The 18114-nt window shown below is 42.7% G+C and overlaps 1 protein-coding gene across 4 annotated transcripts in view; it reads left to right on the top strand.

Annotated features, from left to right (window-relative positions):
• The window catches only part of herc2 (HECT and RLD domain containing E3 ubiquitin protein ligase 2), a 51594-nt gene that overhangs the window by 15016 nt on the left and 18464 nt on the right, over positions 1-18114 (top strand). Inside the window, exons 22-62 of one of the 4 annotated variants that reach the window (XM_086088451.1) lie at positions 230-385; positions 459-644; positions 1266-1412; positions 1513-1616; positions 1863-2013; positions 2222-2436; positions 2633-2765; positions 2854-2981; positions 3525-3720; positions 3920-4044; positions 4818-4994; positions 5070-5206; positions 5357-5508; positions 6313-6504; positions 6982-7169; positions 7247-7439; positions 7579-7761; positions 7854-8038; positions 9006-9153; positions 9234-9430; positions 9554-9784; positions 9899-10037; positions 10248-10394; positions 10685-10827; positions 10990-11260; positions 11448-11590; positions 11941-12039; positions 12104-12272; positions 12371-12496; positions 12587-12695; positions 13029-13168; positions 13758-13948; positions 14099-14204; positions 14299-14390; positions 15261-15436; positions 15515-15626; positions 16274-16355; positions 16429-16663; positions 16747-16924; positions 17000-17081; positions 17901-18072. In XM_086088451.1, coding sequence (XP_085944577.1) covers positions 230-385; positions 459-644; positions 1266-1412; positions 1513-1616; positions 1863-2013; positions 2222-2436; positions 2633-2765; positions 2854-2981; positions 3525-3720; positions 3920-4044; positions 4818-4994; positions 5070-5206; positions 5357-5508; positions 6313-6504; positions 6982-7169; positions 7247-7439; positions 7579-7761; positions 7854-8038; positions 9006-9153; positions 9234-9430; positions 9554-9784; positions 9899-10037; positions 10248-10394; positions 10685-10827; positions 10990-11260; positions 11448-11590; positions 11941-12039; positions 12104-12272; positions 12371-12496; positions 12587-12695; positions 13029-13168; positions 13758-13948; positions 14099-14204; positions 14299-14390; positions 15261-15436; positions 15515-15626; positions 16274-16355; positions 16429-16663; positions 16747-16924; positions 17000-17081; positions 17901-18072 — 6436 coding nt within the window. Of the gene's footprint in view, positions 1-229; positions 386-458; positions 645-1265; positions 1443-1512; positions 1617-1862; positions 2014-2221; positions 2437-2632; positions 2766-2853; positions 2982-3524; positions 3721-3919; positions 4045-4817; positions 4995-5069; positions 5207-5356; positions 5509-6312; positions 6505-6981; positions 7170-7246; positions 7440-7578; positions 7762-7853; positions 8039-9005; positions 9154-9233; positions 9431-9553; positions 9785-9898; positions 10038-10247; positions 10395-10684; positions 10828-10989; positions 11261-11447; positions 11591-11940; positions 12040-12103; positions 12273-12370; positions 12497-12586; positions 12696-13028; positions 13169-13757; positions 13949-14098; positions 14205-14298; positions 14391-15260; positions 15437-15514; positions 15627-16273; positions 16356-16428; positions 16664-16746; positions 16925-16999; positions 17082-17900; positions 18073-18114 lie in introns of all 4 variants that reach the window. The other 3 variants (XM_086088449.1, XM_086088450.1, XM_086088448.1) reach the window with 3 other exon arrangements.

Genomic DNA, 18114 nt, shown 5'->3' with positions numbered 1-18114 from the left:
TTACTTTTTGCACTTTTTTATGTCAAGCAGAAAAGTGACACTGATGCTAATATTTTGGGGGATTTTGAACAAAAATAAGAGATCTATAATTAAGCAGGTTAGTCATAAAGTGGTTTACAAACCTGAATTTCACAGACAAGCTAGATGAGCCCCTCTTTCGCTCCTACCTATTGACAAATACATTGACGCTGCATGTTTTGACTTGAACTCTCCAACTTCCTTCTGTCAGATCGCGAACTCCTGGGCGTCGGCTCGCTGCTTAAAAAGTACATCGCCTTGCTGTGCACCCACATCGGCGACATCCTCCCCGTAGCCACCGGCATCGCCTCCACCGGACGCCGCCATTTTGCTGAAGTATCTCACGTCATTGAAGGAGATCTGACGGGTAAGAAGCTTGCACTGTGATTGGTTGCTTTTACGTAAAGCGCGACACGCGCGGTCTGTATGTCCCGATGTAGGCGTGCTCCTGCCCGAGTTGGTGGTGTCCATCGTTCTCCTCCTCACCATCGACGCAGGCCTGATGCAGGAGACCGGCGCCATCCCTCTGCTGGCCGGACTCTTGGAGCATCTCGACCGATTCAACCACTTGGCTCCTGGACACGAGAAGGACGACAACGAGGATCTTGCGTGGCCTGGAATTATGGGTACGCCAAGCTCGTACATTTCAGATCTGTACATTTTTATCTTTTCCATAGTACGGTATTGGAAATGATGAGTTATTAACATTGTTTTTTAGTTTTAAATTATATTTTAGCCGTTTTAGATTTAGTTAACTCAGTATGGCTGTATGAATAGACCTATATTTTTATCTGTGTTACTTTCATGAGAAAGAGCAACGGGTCTGTCTATTCATTCGTAATCTAAAGGGAGGTAATCTAAAGGGAGGGCCGGGGATTCTGCTGTGTCGGAAGGGAGTCAAGCTTATTATTATTGTATTTTTTCTAATCTGATTTATACCCATGGGAACGGATTCTCTTGTATTTATTCAGTTGTAACCAGGTGTGTTGTGGGCTGACCTTTTTATGAACCCTCTTTGTGAATAAATAACGATGTGGGCTGGAGAGAAGGCATCACATTTGAACAGAGCACTGCTTGGGTGACTTGTCTTGTGTGAATCAGAAGCTTCTGATAATTAATACCTTTGCAAAGGAACTTCTTCAACAGAATCTCACCATTCAGTTAATTGAACACGCAAAGAGTACAATACTTAATATTGTCTACTCTAACAGAATCAATGCGAGCTGACTTTGCTTGTGTTGGGGCAGGCTCGTTTTTCACGGGACAAAGCACCAAAAACAACGAAGAGGTGTCCCTCATCCGCAAGGCCGACCTGGAGAATCACAACAAAGACGGCGGCTTCTGGACCGTCATCGACGGACGTGTCTACGACATTAAGGACTTTCAGGCTCAATGTCAGTCACTCACGGGAAACAGCGTCCTCGGTAGTTGATTTAGATTAAAATGATTTTTCATTACTGAAGAGGGTGTGCTAAAGTGTTTCTCCTCTCACAGCCCAATTTGCTGGAGAAGACCCGGTTGTCGCTCTGAAAGCTGCCCTGCAGTTTGAGGACACCACGGAGAACATGCAGGCCTTCTGTGTTGGCCAGTATATGGAGGTACGCTATATATATACTTATGCCATCCTAATTTTGAATCATTGTACTTATGAATCATTTGTAGTTGTTCTATTTACAGTGAACCCCTATTATTCCCACAAAATCATAAATTTTAGGGAGCAGGAAAATTTGATTGGCCTAGTAGACAAGCACAAACATTTGTGCAAGGTGGCTATTGTCAATGAAAAATGGTAAAAATGAACTCAAGTGTGATTAGAATTAATTTATATATTTTTCTATTTACAGCCAAACCAGGAGATGGTCACCACTCCGGACCTCAGCAGTCTGTCATCCCCTCTCATCGACACCGAGCGGAATCTGGGCCTGTTGCTGGGTCTCCACGCTTCCTACCTAGCCAAGAGCACCCCCTTGTCACCCATGGAGATCGAATGTGCCAGTAGGTTCACTTCCTTTTAGTCTCATTTGACGATATATAGCCTTAAAATATTTTTTTTCCCTCACAAAAGTCTGGTTTCTGATTTATGCAGTGAGTTTGAAGTACTGTCGTCGCTAAGAAAAAAAAAAAGGGCCCGGCTGCCAAATTTCAGTTCATCAATAGATCACCCTGCCCAGTGTCCAACATGTCCTCTTGACACTTTTCACAGAGTGGCTGCAGTCCTCCATCTTCTCGGGCGGCTTGCAGACCAGCCAGATCCACTACAATTACAACGAGGAGAAAGACGAGGACCATTGCAGCTCCCTGGGGACCACCACGCCAGATAAAGCCAAGCTCTACTCTCGCCGGATAACCCTGAGTGACCACGCGCAGCCTTTCCTGCAGGCCATCGCCGATAACAACACTCAAGACCACACTGTCAAGGTGAAGCCAAGCGACTGAGCTGTCGGGTCGACAAACTACTTTTTTCGCCGATTTGACATTTTAATTGCAGGTGGCGCAATGTTTCAAATGGAATGCCATGTTAAAATTGCCTTGCTTTTTATATTTCACAACAAAATGATGTTCACAGGCACTCACATGACCTATTGTTTTTTTTTTGTTTTTTTTTGTGTTGCAGGACTTCCTATGCCAAATTGAGCGTTGTTGTAAGCAATACCACCTCATTACGCCCATCACCTTCCCACCTGAGCATCCCGTGGAGGAAGTTGGCCGCCTGCTATTATGCTGCTTGCTCAAACATCAGGACCTTGGTAACCACGCAACATCAACAGGCCACCAATCTGTTAGTTGTGCCAACTTGTGCGCTATTTTAGAATGACTTTGATTTTTTTCCCTTAGGTCACGTTGCACTCTCGCTTGTCAGCCAATGTGCCTTGGAGGTGGACCAAGGGAAGCAGAGGTCCCTCCCTAAATCTGTTATTGACGTGTGCCGCATGGTCTATCAGGCAAAGTGTTCTTTAATCAAGGTAGGGATGGGGGATGAGTGTTTTGATCTAATAACAAAAGTTGATAGTTAAAATGTGATCATCTGAGGTTAAACACAGTCTTATTCTATTTATATATTTTTTTTCCCATATGTAATTTATTTGTATTTTAAAGTTGTATATTTGTAAATATATTCTTTCGACATTTTTTATTTTTGCATAGTTACGTAGTTTTTTTCTCTCCGGTATGTACATGAAAATTTGTTTTTTCTCACTTACAGTAATGTCACTCATGGGGTAATATTGAAAATGGAGATCTAGGGTCTATCCATCAGTTATTGTTATAATTAGTTATGTACTTTTATTTATAAAAAAAATTCATAATGAAAAAAAATCCATATCATTATTCTTTTTATTTATATAATATTTTACTGTTTTTAAAAAAAAAAACTACCATTTTGAACATTGATTTCCAAAGGAAAATGGAACTATACGTATTTTTGTTCCTTTAGCCATATTGTCCTGAGCACCCAACAAGAAACGTGTGTATCATTTACTGACGCGCCGACCGCCGTGTCTTTTTAGACCCATCAGGAGCAGGGCCGCTCCTACAAGGAAGTCTGCGCACCGGTCATCGAGCGCCTGCGTTTCCTGTTCAACGAGCTGCGCCCGGCGGTGAGCAACGACTTGTCCATCGTGTCCAAGCTGAAGCTGCTTAGCTCTCAGCCGCGTTGGCGCAGGATTGCTCAGAAGCTCATCAGAGACCGGCGGAAGAAAAGAGGTAGTTGTGGTGATGAAACTCGGTTATACTTTGACTTAAGAGTGCCCCAGTTTGTCGAATTGCAATCCGTCACTTAGTAGCTTTTTCTGTGTATCTTTTTTTTTTTTTGGTGTTGCTGCCCCAAATGAAAAAAAATGAGTAGCCATAATTTCCGATACAATTTCCTTGAAAAGCTTTTAATTGTGTTTTTCTCTTCCAGTGTCTAAAAAAGCAGGTGATGTACAAGAGCCAAAGCTGGAGAATGAAGGGACCGAAGAAGAAGAGAATGTCAACATCAGTCCGACAGCAGGTGATAGGAAAGCACCCACAAGCAAGACTGCTAAGGTACTTTTAATTTTTTTATTCATTGCATTAACTCTTTTCTCCCCAAAACGTATAAATACGTTCTATTTTAAATATTACCCTGCTCCCAGAAGACGAAATTTACACGTTTTTTTTTTATGCTAGAGCAGACAGAAGGCTTTGATGCAGCCTCTGAACTGAAGAATATGCTTGAAACAATGGTAGTTATTACAAAAATGTCCAGCAGGTGGCAGCAGAGTATAAGAGATCACCCATGGTCCATGTAGCAAAAAAGCTCTTTCCCCCACAGATTTGTGAATAATGATGAAACTTAGCTATATTCTATTGCTAATTGCTGCAGAACGGAAACATACTTTATTTTCCTGATGAAAGAAGAGACTCTAATCTTTCCATGTTTTTATAGCAATAGAAGAGAATATTATGCGAAATCAGTCAAAATCCAGTAAAACAGCCGGGAGTGAATGGGGTTGCTTCAGTGAAAATGGCTGCGAGTGAATGAGTTAACTTTATGTTGAACCAGTACAAGTGGGCAAGTTATGCCCTGCAAGCCACCAGCAGGATTAATACTTACCCATCTCAGTGGGCGGCCATTTTGCCCTGCTCTGAAAGTAACATCACTGTCCCTAAGGACCTCATCTAGCAAAAATAACATGACCAAACCCAGAGTACAGGTGAGCTGTGATGATCCTTACCTGAGCTCTTAGGCACTGTGATGTCATTGTCAGTTGTCATCAGTTGACCCATTGTCCCAACCTGCTCCTAAAGTCTGACAAGATGGTATTGCTCCACCACAGCAGGACAAGTTGGAGCCCATTGTGAGCACGGTGGACAACGTTCACAAGTACCGCTGGCTGAAACACAACGTGCACGGTGCCTTCCCCCAGTCCAGCCTGATGGCCAAAATCGTTCAGTTTGCGCTAAAGGAGGAGCCCCTGGATGTGGAGAAAATGAGGAAATGTCTCCTCAAACAGGTGACAAATCAAAAACGTCAGCGTCGTCGCAGAGTACAAGTGAAGACCAAGCTAAATTTGTTTTTTTGTTGATAGCTGGAGAGGGCGGAAGTCCGGTTGGAGGGCATCGACACCATGTTGAAGTTGGCCTCCAAGAGCTTCTTGCTGCCGTCGGTGCAGTACGCCATGCTGTGCGGTTGGCAGAGGGTCATACCAGAAGGAACCAACATCGGGTAAATTGGCGACAAAAGACATAGTTGGCTGTTTAGTTGCTACTTGCATGTGGACGCGAGCGCGTATGTACACATTTTCACGACGACTGCGCGTTCCGCCGCCGTTTCCGAAAACATTATCAAAGGTCTAACACTATTTTGGATCTTCAGAGAGCCTCTTTCCGACTGCCTGAAGGATGTGGACCTGATTCCGCCCTTCAACCGCATGCTCCTGGAGGTGACGTTTGGCAAGTTATACTCCTGGGCTATTCACAACGTTCGTAACATCCTGCTGGAAGCAAGCGCCCGCTTTAAAGAACTTGGTAAGTACGGCATGGTGCCACGTCAACTGTTTTTTTAAAATTAACTTTTTGAAAAGTACGTCTGTAGTTTGTCTTCTGTTTGCGAATGGGCAATAGCAATAATTTGTATTCTTTTCAGGAAAATGGGACATCGTCTTTTTACTGAAGGGCAACGGCAATTTATATTCTTTCTAGAGATTATTTTTAAAGGGCAACGTCAAGTTTCTTCCTTTTCGGAAAATAGACAAAGAAAAGTTTATTATTATTATAATATATTTTTTAAACAAAAGTTTCTTCTTTACAAGAAAGTCAACAGTTTTTATTTTTTGGAAAGTATGTCAATAGTTTGTCTTCTTAATAGGGAAGGCCAACATCAATACATTTGATTCTTTTCAGGAAAGTGCAATGAAAGGTTTCTTCCTTTTAAGACAGTGAAGTATTTATTTTCTTGATAGGAAAGTGTAAAGTCGAGTTTGTCTTCTTTTAGCAACGTGCCACGTCAATCATTTTGTCTTCTTTTTAGGAATAGGTAATTATCCGAATTTTGATCTGTCTGATATTGATTCACTTCTTTAGCGTACCCGATGTTTTTGTACCAAAAAATGCAAGCATATTGTTAGCTCTTCACGTTTCTCTGTCGACCAGTCAATAGAAAGCAGCATATTTAGCTCAGTTTACACAAAAACAAAACTGTTGTGTTTGACCTGTCCTCCAATAAAAGGGTGCTTAAAAGTTTGACAGCACAAATCAGTTACTCTGCGACTTTTTAGATTAGAAACACTGAAAACTGTGTGCTGAATTCTACCTGGTATTTTTTTCACCCAGGTGTGCAGCCAGTTCCGTTGCAAACCATCACCAACGAGAACCCGGCGGGACCAAGCCTTGGCACCGTCCCGCAGGCCCGCTTCCTTCTGGCCATGATACACATGTTGTCGCTCAAGCACGGCGCCAACAGCCTGAGCCTCCTGCTCAACTCGGGCATATTGGCCCTCACGCAGAGCATCCTCAGGCTCATAGGTGAGCGAATCGTGTTCGTGTCATCCATCCGCGTGTGCATGGGAGGCTAAGGCTAATTCTCCAGTGTTGCGTGAAACAATCACTGTCAGCTCGGCTGTATTCAATGTTTTAAAGTTGTGTTGTGTGTATTTAATCTTTTGCGAACTTGATTTTTTTTAAACATTTATTAAAATTTAACAATCTTTTTTTTTTTTACATTGTGTCACACATTTTAATTGAATCAGTATTTAAGTATTTTTTTCCCCATTTTCCTATATGATAATGTTACAGTGGTTTATAATAATAAAACAAATAAAAAAAATTAAACTTGACAAATTTTTGATGAACACTTTGGCCGACTATGTTATTCTTTAATGTTGGTCATGATGGTGGCACTTCAAGGACCAAGTTTATTTTTTATTTTTAGGTTGTACAGTACTTGGGAAAAAAACAAAAACATTTGAGAACCACTGTGTTGTGTTGAAACCTGTCCACCAGGACCCAGCACCGACAGCAGCGATGAGGACCAGAGTTTGTCAGCGCACGGCGGCTCCGCCACTGTGCTGGAAGAGTCCAGGAAGGAGGCGGCACCCGCGCCCGTTCCCGCTTCCGGACCTGAGCTGGCGGCCATGATGAAAATTGGCACCCGGGTCATGAGGGGGGTAGATTGGAAATGGGGAGATCAGGTACGAGATTTTGGATTCACATATTTACTGTTGTAGGCAGTATGTGTTCCTCATGTATGACTCTCTTCGGCATCCAGGATGGTCCATCTCCGGGTCTGGGCCGGGTCATTGGCGAGCTGGGTGAGGACGGCTGGATCCGAGTCCAGTGGGACACGAGCAGCACCAACTCCTATCGGATGGGCAAGGAGGGCAAGTACGACCTCAAACTGGCCGAGCCGCCGCCTGCTGCCCTGCCGGCCACCGAGGACTCTGATACGGAAGATGACGCGGGTCAGTGCACATATTTAGTTGTTTAATAAGTTTAAGTTTGCGAGAATGCTAAAAAAAAAAAAAAATCAAATCCAATTCATTTCCATCGAGTGAGCTAATGTAACACTGTCGACATAAAAAAACGTTGTCATTGTTCCAGAAGGCGAGCCAGCAGAAAAGAGCAGCCACCCGACAGCCATGATGCTAACGAGCACCGTCAACCTGCTCAAGACTTTAGCGCTGTCCTCTGGGATCTACGCCGACGTATTACAAACGGACGCAACGCGGACCCTCTGCGGGCTTCTCAGGATGCTCGTGGAAAGCGCGGCTAACGACAAGACGGGTAACTAAATTGTGTAATGTGTCGTGTAATAGTTTTTAAAAAAAACAAAGCTGGGTTTGATCTAATGGCCGCCTCTCGTTGCTTGCCGTCAGGTTGTCACACCCACAGGCTGGTGTCCCGGGAGCAGCACAAGAGCTGGTGCACGCTGGGCTTCATTCGCAGCATCGCACTTATGCCCCAAATGTGCAGCACGCTGAGCACCTCGGCGTGGACCGGCCTGCTCATCCGCATCGTGGAGGGCAACCAGTCCTTCAGCGCCGTCACATTGCAGCGACAGGTGAGCAGGGTTATTATAGTTTGGGAATTTTTCATTTTAGTTAGTTTTCATTTTGTTTTGGTTTTTAAATTTAGTTAGTTTTAATTATTTTTCAGGGCGGTTCTGTTAGTTTTCATTTTAGTTATTTAAAAAAAATGCTAAGTTTTGGTTTAGTTTTAGTTAGTTTCAGTATTAGTTTTCGCTTTAAAAAAAATGTGTGCAGTATTTAATAAAACACCATGGTAAAATGAAAAAAGTAACACATTTTTTACCTAGCGTTGCATTTCGACTGAGTTAAATGAAAAAGCAGGCGAGCCGAGCCAAAAGTCAAGCACACAAAATTGTTGCTTAGGAGTGATGTCATCTTAACGTGCTTTTCTATTGGCTGCTGCTAGATGAGGTCACTCAAACGTCCTTATTCCGGTTAATATCGAATTAAATATACTTATTAAAATCTCATTAAAAATCAACCCCTAAGGCTCATGTATTAAATTAATGACCAAAGACACAAACGAAGGGCATTTTGGCTCTAATTATAGTTACTTTTAGTTTGTTTTTTAACCGTAAAATGTAGCTTCAGTTAGTTTTTGTTTTTTAAAAAACATTTTCATTTTTTGTTTATTTTGTGAACGAAAATGTTTTTTGAATTTTAGTTAACTAAAATAATCTTGCAGATGAATGGCAGGGATGGGATCAAGTCATACATGTGCAATCCTCTAGTAGGTCTCAACTCATGACATGCAAGTCGTAGACAAGTTCCAAGTCATTTTGTCTTAGGCAGGTTAAGTCTAATAGAATATTTGACCATAATAATAGTTGACCACTGCATACTCAAAATGTTTTCCGCCCCATCTACTTTCCCCAAACTCCCGGTTTTCCATGGAAAGCATATAGTGCATGCTTATTGTGTTTTAAAAAAAATTTGGGGGTTAAAAAAAAAAAATCTCCCTCTCATAATTTGTGTGTTTACTCATTTGTGCGTTTGCAGATCCTCGCGCTGCGTCTCCTGCAAGCCGTGCTGCCCTCGTGGGACAAGCTGGAGCGTTTGCCCGACATGAGGTTCCTGGTGGAGAAGCTGTTTGGCTTCTTGGGAAGCCTACTGAGCACCTGCTCCTCTGACCTGCCCCTACTCAGAGGTGTGCAGTTTTCAAAGCCGACGTAGTCCGCCGGGGTACATTCAAGGGCTGCTTTTTAAGTGACTCCATCTCCTTGGCAGAGGGTTCGTTACGACGCAGGAAGTCCCGCCCTCAGGCCTCTTTGACGGCCACTCACAGTAGCACGCTGGCCGAGGAGATCGTGAGCGTCCTGCGCACCTTGCACTCCCTCACCCAGTGGAACGGTCTTATCAACGAGTACATCAACGTTCAGCTGAGCTCCATTGGAGAAGTCATGACAAACTGTCAGTCAGAAGCAGTAAGTGCACTCGCATTGATTTCCTAATCCTAGTGCTATAAATTATCCAATTTCATTTAAATAGTCGAACTATATGTTCATCCAGCCATCTGTTTATAAAGACTGTGAAACTCCTCATTCCAGAGTTTCCTGGAGGAGTATTTCCCTGACGCCGACGGTCCCATGGTTGGCAGCCTGATGGCAGTGCTGGCTGTGATCGGAGGAATCGACGGCCGCCTGCGTCTCGGCGGCCAGGTGGTCCACGAGGAATACGGCGAAGGCACAGTCACGCGCATCACGCCGAAAGGACGCATCACTGCACAGTTTCAGGAAATGCGCAACAGCCAAGTGTGCCTCCTCGGTCACCTCAAACCGGTAAGGAAGACTTTAGGACAAACAACGTTAATGTAAACTAGACTGTCCAGAATAGGACAAGGTCCTTTTTTTGACAGATGTTTTTAATTGTGCTTGTATTTGAATGTCTCCCAGTGTCCAGCAGTATCCTTCAGCGTGCAGAATCTGCCGTTCTCTGAGCCCATGCTGGCAATTTGGGCTCAGCTGGTGAGCCTGGCTGGAAGCAAACTGGAGAAACAGCGCATGAAGAAGTGCCTCAGTCGAGGCCTTACAGGTGCAATTTATATGAATCCACTTTTTTTTTTTTTACAGACCTTTTCAATATGACAAAAAAAAAAAACTAAACCTATTGTGGCGCAACCCCAAACAAAATGTTGTCATTGTTTTCAGTTAGTTCAAATTGCTCTCTGACACAGTTCATTGTTTACAAGCATTCTGAAAAGGTAGCACTTGACATGCTGAATGAATCGTGTGTGTGATTCAGCGGACCAGGTGGACATCCACTTGCTGCGCTGGCAGCAGCTGAGGCTGTACATCCTCAAGGCCGCACGGGCGCTGCTCTCGCATCAGGACAAACTGCGGCAGATTCTCTCTCAGCCGGCCGTGGTGGACATGGGACCCAACCCTGGCGGTAAGAGGGTCGCTGAAAAGTTTGCATTTTAGGTTTCAATTCAGAAATAAATGTATTTGCTCTTATATCTTATGGGTGCAGTTGTTGCCATAAAACAAACTAAAAGTAGGCAAAATTTTAATGATCGAATGTTGATATAATCAAGTAAAATGTAAATCGAATGAAACTAAATAATACAAATACAATACAAAATAGAATTAAACAACTGAAATAATGATCAGAAAAGGAAGCATTCAGTATGGAACTTTAAATTTCATTTGATTTGTTTGTATGAAACTCTTGGTCGTCAGACGACGCAGTTGCGTTGTCGCCCGACGTCGGAGAGCTTTCTCCTGAGGGTCCTCTTCCCCCAATGATCCTCCTGCAGCAGCTCCTATCTGCCGCCACTCAGCCGTCGCCTATCAAAGCGATTTTTGACCGGCGGGAAATGGAGGTAAGTTGCGAGAACTGATGGTCAAAAACATTTCATTTCGACGCTGGCCTTGACCACAGTAGGTGATGTAGGCAATAAAAAAAAAAAAAACACACTCGTAAAGTGAAAAATCTACAGGTTTAAAAAAAAAAATAATAATAATTATATGGTTAATTCTAATAGGCCGCAGCCCTGGCCGTGTGTCAGTACCTGGCCGTGGAGTCGGCCCACCCGTCCTCGCCGCTGTTTGAAGAGAGCAGCTCCAGCGAGGCCACCACGCCCGTCACCGTGCAGCAGCACGTGCGGCCGCCCAAGCAGAAGAAGCACAAGACCTCGCCGGTCCCGCCTCTCCCCATCGTCCTGCAGCTGATGGAGATGGGCTTCCCGCGGAAGAACATCGAGTTTGCCTTGAAGTCGCTGTCAGGAACGACTGGCAGCGCCTCGGGTGTCCCAGGTAGGACCGGCCCATGATTTTGTTTGAGCAGGTTCACTGATTTTATACTTGTGGAATCTTGACGTTTCAGTTGTGTTGATTCAAGATACTTTGTGGAAATGTGTGGACTTGTCTTTCTATTGTTAGTCTTTTGCGTTACCAGCCAACAGAGTCCTCGTTCATCAGTTTAATTTCCACTTCTCTTCAGGTGTTGAGGCTCTGGTGGGCTGGCTGCTGGACCATCCTGATATTCACACCTCAGAGGTGTCGGATGCTGACACTGTGTCGGATGAAGATTCGGATGAGGAAGTGTTGGAGGAGCTGGAGGAGGCCGAGCCAACCTTTCCTGTGGTATGTCATCACTTTACTTCTGCCTCTTCACTCTCACTATAAAGTGCTATATTGTCTGAATGTTTTCACATGTATTTTCCCCATTTATCTTTTTACTAGATTATGCAAAATCTTAATAAAGTAAGAAAATTCAGTTTATGAAACTGGCTGTTAACGCTTAATGCCAATACTGTTTGATCAAATAAGATAATTAAGTAATAAGTATCTTAAAATAAGCAGAATTATCTTGTCTGACAATCTTATTTTGTCAGAGCAAAATAAGCAAATTTAGGGGAAATTTAAGCAAAAAAAAAAAATCTTATTTAAGATGTCAGTTTTTCAGTTATAACTGGTTCTGTGTTCCCTTGCAGCCTCCAGGTGTAGTGGTGACGGAAAGCCAGACGTTTAAGAAGCGATCAGATTTCCAGAGCAACGACGACTACGCCATTTACATTCGAGAGAATATTCAGGTAAGAGGAGGATTTTTTAACTGCCATATCATGAAGAGTGAGTGACGTGAGCGTTTCCCTTCAGGTGGGCATGATGGTCAAGTGCTGCCGAACATACGAGGAGGTGTACGATGGCGACGTGGGCAAAGTGATCAAGCTGGATCGCGACGGCCTTCACGATTTAAACGTGCAGTGTGACTGGCAGCAAAAAGGCGGAACCTACTGGGTCCGCTACATCCACATTGAGTTGCTTGGTGAGCTTGTTGTCGGTTCACTGACTTGAAGCTAGCTGACTTAAGAAGATGTGGTCGAATCATATCTGGTATTCCGGTCCACTTTTTTTTTCCTACAGGGTTCCCTCCTCAGAGTTCTCCCTCGCATATAAAGATCGGCGACAAAGTGAGGGTTAAGCCTTCGGTCACCACGCCAAAGTACAAATGGGGGTCCGTCACCCACAGGAGCGTTGGCGTTGTCAAAGGCAAGTACGCGTTTCCATTTTGGTGAATAACAATTTGTAATAAAGAAGAATGTCCCTAATGGAACACATTTGTTTGTGGCTCTGACTCAGCTTTCAGTGCCAACGGGAAGGATGTGATTGTGGACTTCCCTCAGCAGTCACACTGGACTGGCTTGCTGTCCGAGATGGAACTGGTGCCCAGCGTGCACCCTGGAATCAGGTTGGGATATGATAGCATTGAAACGCCTCACCCAGTCGTAATATGCTGAGCGACCATATAAAATTCTTCTTTTTTTTGTATGCAGTAATACCCATCCCACTCATTTGAAGCACATTTAAAATTATTGATACACACTCTTTAAAGGCCAATCTGTAAAATAATTCCATGCTTAAGAGCTGCAGGAGCTTCACTAAAATGAGCCCCAATCAAGAGTCGGTTAAATTGTGACTCCTTTTTATCTACGTCATCTATAAGTCGTCAGTGTAGAGCCTCTTGGGGGAGAAAAATATGAATTTCACATACAAAATGGCCGCCGTTTTCTCAATCCCACAGGTGCGATGGCTGCCAGATGTTCCCCATCAACGGCGCCCGGTTCAAATGCAGAATCTGCGATGACTTTGACTTCTGCGAAAACTGCTTCAAGACACGCAAGCACAACATGCGGCATTCCTTTGGCAGAATCAATGAGCCTGGTTAGAGAAACACACACATACAAATACCTTGACGCGAATTCCCCGACTTAGGAAATTTTAAATTGCATAAAGTAGTTTTTTTTTTCTTTGCTTTGTGGTGAAAGCCAAAACTTTAGATGCTCTGTTGCTTGAATGAATTAGTCAAGCAGAAAAAAAAACATGTCAGTTAAGGTAATTTAATGCCTTCACATTTGGGAAAGGAGAGCCACAGTTGCCGGCGCATATTCAAAAGTCAAACAAATACAAAATGAGAACACTCACAATGAGCTACTGTAGGCCACGGCTCACTCCGAGATGCTCATGCCAACTCAACTCGGGCCCCTGATGTCACTCATTAGGACACACCCCTTAAAGGCACAGATCAGACATGGATACTACAGTACATACAGCAATTAAATTTCAGGAAAAAAAAATCTTTACAGGGCTATTTTTCATATATATCAAATCATAACCCTAACCCAAAAGATTTTTTATTTATTTAATTAATTAATTATATATTTTTTGCAGTAACTGAACTAGATAAAGGCCATTCAAGGAATTTGATATACTGTGGTACCTTGACTTACCCCCATTTGTTGATTTCCACCAGGCCAGTCACCAGCTTTCAGCGGCCGCTCGGGCAAGCAGCTGAAGAAGCACCATAGCAGCCAGCGCGGCATGCTTATCGACGACTGGTCGCGCGCCGTCAAGAGCCTCAACGTGTCGTCCTCCGTCAACCAGGCCTCGCGCCTCATCGACGCCGGCGACCAGTGCTGGCAGTCGTCAGGCTCGCAGGGGAAGGTAAGACTACACACTGATATTATTGTTTAATATTCTTGCCCCATGAGAAGATTGTACAACTCAATAAACTCTGTCTGGCTTATGCGGAAAGATTGTGTAAAAAATGTATACTTTAGCACGGCTGTGAAACAACGGGACCTTGTCTTGCAGCACTGGATTCGTTTGGAGCTCTTCCCAGACATCCTCGTGCATCGGCTCAAGATGATCGTGGACCCAGCGGACAGCAGCTACATGCCCTCCCTGGTGGTGGTATCAGGTAAAAGTGACCATTTCAGTTTTAAAAATGAATAGTTGTGCAGTATATCTTGCAAGGACACCTTGTAAAGAGAGACCTGTCATGTTGTTTGCAGGTGGCAGCTCTCTTAACAACTTAACTGAACTGAAGGCCATAAACGTCAACCCCACAGACACCACCGTCCTGCTGCTTAACGACTGCACTGAGGTTGGTTGGATTAAAGTCATTTAAAGTGTACCCCTGTTTACTGCTGGGGATAGTTTAATGTAGTCATTAAATTGCATTGTTTTACTAAGATGCTTTTTGTATATGATATATATATATATATATATATATATTTATTTATTTATTTATATATTATATATATATATATATATATATATATATTTATATATATATATATATATATATATATATATATATATTTATTTATTTATATATTATATATATATTTATTTATTTATTTATATATTATATATACATATATATATTTATTTATTTATATATTATATATATATATATATATATATATTTATTTATATATTATATATATATATATTTATTTATTTATTTATTTATATATAATATATATATATATTTATATATATTTATTTATTTATATATTATATATATATATATTTATATATTATATATATATATATTTATTTATTTATATATTATATATATATATATATATATATATATTTATTTATTTATATATTATATATATATTTATTTATTTATATATTATATATATATATATATTTATTTATATATTATATATATATATTTATTTATATATTATATATATATATATATATTTATTTATATATTATATATATATATATATATATATATATATATATATATATATATATATATATATATAAATAAATAAATAAATAAATAAAATGGTAAGCTATAATGAAAGCTTATTTACACACAAACAAAATTATAAGCATTACAAATACATTAACATATCACTATTTAATCAACATTGGGGTTTAATTGTACCTTTTTTTTTTCTTTTTTTTCCTGTTCAATTAAATACTTAATCGACACTCTCCCGCCCTTCAGTATCACAGATACTTTGAAGTCGCCATCAAGCAGTGCCGCAGCTCCGGAATCGACTGCAAGATTCACGGACTTGCCATTGTGGGGCGCATACGAGCAGAAGAGGATGACCTGGCCACGGTCCCTTTCCTGGCGTCGGACAACGAGGAAGAGGAAGATGACAAAACTGCTACTGGAAGGTGTGACCAAGACCAACTCGCATTTTGGCCGTTGCGTTATTTTTTTGCATGAACAAACATGTGACCTCTTTGCTTTAGTCTTGCTCGCAAGAAATCTACTGGCTTGGAGTCGTCCGCCACCATCAGGACTAAAGTGTTCGTCTGGGGGCTGAATGACAAGGACCAGCTGGGTGGACTCAAGGGATCCAAGGTGCGCTTTATGAAATATTAATAATTAACTCATTGACTCCCAGCCATTTTCACTGAAGCAACCCCCTTTCTGTCCCAGCTGTTTTACTTGATTTTGACTGATTTTGGAAGGCCCACAGGCTATTGTGTTCTATTGCTATAAAAACATGGAACATACCAAAAGAAAGATTAGAGTCTCTTTTTTTCATCAAGAAAAAAACATGTATTTGTATCCGTTTCCGTTTTGCTGCTAAATAGAAAATAGCTAAGTTTCATCATTATTCACAAACCTGTTGAAAACACTGGGAAAAAGAGCTTGTTGCATCATGACCCTGGCTGATCTCTTATACTCTGCTGCCACCTGCTGGTCGTTTTTTGCAATAGCTACCATTGCTTTAAGCCACCTCTTCGGTTCAGAAGCTGCATCAAAGCACTGTGTATGCTCTAGCATTAAAAAAAACAAACTTATAAATATGTCTTTGGGAGTGAAGGACAAAGTATTAAAAATTTATTTATACATTTATTTGGTTTGAATGAGTTAAATAACCCCTAAGGCATTGATGTCTGGCTCATGGGCAGTTTGGTACTAGCCTGCACAAATAGAGCATTTATGTCATCATCATCATCATCATCATCATCCGAGTCGATTGTGTTTTTTTCCCTCGACAGATCAAGGTGCCCTCGTTCTCCGAGACCCTCTCTGCACTCAACGTGGTTCAAGTTGCCGGTGGTTCCAAAAGTCTCTTTGCAGGCAGGTTACATAATCTATTGCCACTTCACTTGGCAGGAGCCGCTATAACTGAGCTCTGCGTCGCTTCTTGCAGTCACGGTGGAGGGCAAGATCTACGCGTGCGGCGAGGCCACCAACGGAAGGTTGGGCCTGGGCCTGTCGAGCGGCACCATCCCCATCCCGCGGCAGATCAGCGCCCTCAGCAACTACGTGGTGAAGAAGGTGGCCGTGCATTCGGGTGGACGCCACGCCATGGCTCTCACCGTGGACGGCAAGGTGTTCTCCTGGGGAGAGGGCGATGACGGGAAGCTGGGCCACTTCAGCAGAATGTATGTCTCTCTTTAAACGACTGCTTTTTTTTTGTGCGCATGAAAGTTGTCGCCGCATTGCTTTGATTTTTTTTCCATCTCAGGAACTGCGACAAGCCTCGGTTGATCGAGGCGCTGAAGACCAAGCGCATCCGAGACATCGCCTGTGGCAGCTCCCACAGCGCCGCCATCACCTCCTCCGGGGAGCTGTACAGCTGGGGGTTGGGGGAATATGGCCGCCTGGGACATGGCGACAACACGACACAGCTGAGGCCTAAACTTGTATGATTAATTTGATGTTTCCGATTTTTAGTCATACATGAATTATCGTATGATTTGGTGTTTTGTGACATCCAGGTGAAAGTGCTTCTGGGACACCGTGTGATCCAGGTGGCTTGTGGAAGCAGGGACGCTCAAACGCTAGCTCTCACTGATGAAGGTATTCCTCAAGTTTAGAATAGTGTAAACTTGATCACATTGACAGACTTCCAACATATTCTCCTTCAAAAGTCTACAAAATAGCTTTCACTGATGATGGTATTGAAGTATAGACTAAAATACATTAGAATGTCTTTGTTAAAGAGACAGTCAGTGATCCTAAGCGCCATCTAGTGGTGAACTAACAATTCATTCATTTTAAAAAATCGACGGCAACATTTTTTTGTTTTAAATAAACTTTTTTTTTTTTTAAATATAATCGTAGGTCTAGTAATCACTAACTATGTTACATGGTTGTAGTCTCACCTTACTAGAGCTGCCATGTTTCGCTGCCATCTTCCTGCTACGGGTGGTGCTTGCATCGAGTGTCGGCTCCAATGGCCGTTCACCTTCCACAGCTGTGGCCTGCCAGGTGCTCGTCACTAACTCCCGTGATTCAGGCCTGTCGCTTGTCACTTTCTGCTTTGCTGTCGTAAGCTTTTACTAGCTTTTCTTTTTTGACTAGCTTCTTCCATTAGCCGCTCTTGTTAGCTGCTCCGGCTAATTCCGCCTCGCTTGCCGGGCTTCACAACGGCCGCCAAGTCACCGCCGCTCGCCAAGATGCTCATTTGCTCACGTAAAATAAAAATTGGTGGTAGGCTTGCGAAACATGGTCTCTCTGAGCCAGCAGAATGTGAGAGTGCTTCTAGTGCTCTTCTTTGACCACTAGATGGTGCTAAGGTCTATACACTGGATCTTTAACGTGACAAGACACTTTACAAATCTAATCAAATGACTTCAAATTGACATACAGATGGCTAAAAGCTGTCTTTTCTTTCAGGATTGGTGTTCTCGTGGGGCGACGGGGACTTTGGGAAGCTGGGTCGCGGCGGGAGCGAAGGATGCAACATTCCCCAGAACATTGAAAGGTTGAACGGGCAAGGCGTCTGCCAGATTGAGTGCGGCGCTCAGTTCTCCTTGGCTCTCACCAAATCGGGCGTGGTGTGGACCTGGTAATGTGGATCAATGATGTCATTCATGACTCTCGTTACATG

This window comes from Leptonotus elevatus, chromosome 11 (genome assembly GCF_054856555.1).
Source record: "Leptonotus elevatus isolate MCC_2025b chromosome 11, RoL_Lele_1.0, whole genome shotgun sequence".
Lineage (NCBI taxonomy): Eukaryota > Metazoa > Chordata > Actinopteri > Syngnathiformes > Syngnathidae > Leptonotus > Leptonotus elevatus.
The sequence above is the reverse complement of the archived record's forward strand: the minus strand, read 5'-3'. Positions and strand labels throughout refer to the sequence as shown.